The sequence below is a fragment of the Orycteropus afer genome, unplaced genomic scaffold (assembly GCF_000298275.1).
Source record: "Orycteropus afer afer isolate SDZICR_OR568_19922 unplaced genomic scaffold, OryAfe1.0 scaffold00130, whole genome shotgun sequence".
NCBI classification, from domain to species: Eukaryota; Metazoa; Chordata; class Mammalia; order Tubulidentata; family Orycteropodidae; genus Orycteropus; species Orycteropus afer.
In genome coordinates, this window is record NW_006921717.1 from 4,457,639 (window position 1) to 4,458,146 (window position 508).

General features: G+C 72.8%; 1 protein-coding gene across 1 annotated transcript in view; it reads left to right on the top strand.

Moving 5' to 3' along the window:
• Positions 1 to 383: 383 nt before the first annotated feature.
• The window catches only part of SF1 (splicing factor 1), a 12,531-nt gene continuing 12,406 nt past the window's right edge, over positions 384 to 508 (top strand). The window contains exon 1 of the mRNA XM_007944801.2: positions 384 to 414. Within this exon, the coding sequence (XP_007942992.1) occupies positions 384 to 414 (31 nt within the window). The remainder of the gene's footprint in view (positions 415 to 508) is intronic.

Consider the following 508-nt stretch of genomic DNA (forward strand, 5'->3'; position numbering starts at 1 on the left):
AAATGAAGTGCGCGCTGCAACACCTCCCAGCTCGCCAGGCTCCGCCGCCATTTCCTCTCTCGGCCTAACGGTTCGTCCAATCCCAGCGCACATCGAGAAAGGCTAGCGACCGGCCAATCGGAGGCCGCCGATCTCGACCTCGAACCTCGGCCCGGTCCAATCGAGGCCCCGGTCCCGCCGCCCCCGGCCCGCCCCCGCAGCGCCCTCTCTCCTCCCTCTTTGTGAGTCTCGCGCCGCCGCCGCCGCCGCCCGCCGCGTGAGAAGACGACAACGCGCGCTCCGCGGCAGCGCAGTCGGGTTCCCCCTCCCCCCGGAAGATTCGTGAAGGAGAAGCCGTCACCCGTCGCCGCTAAGGAAAAGGAGCCGCCGGTGCCGGGGGCGCCATGGCGACCGGAGCAAACGCCACGCCGCTGGGTAAGCTGGGCCCCCCCGGCCTCCCCGGGCCCAAAGGGGGCTTCGAGCCGGGGCCGCCGCCTGCCCCTGGGCCTGGGGCGGGGCTGCTGGTGCC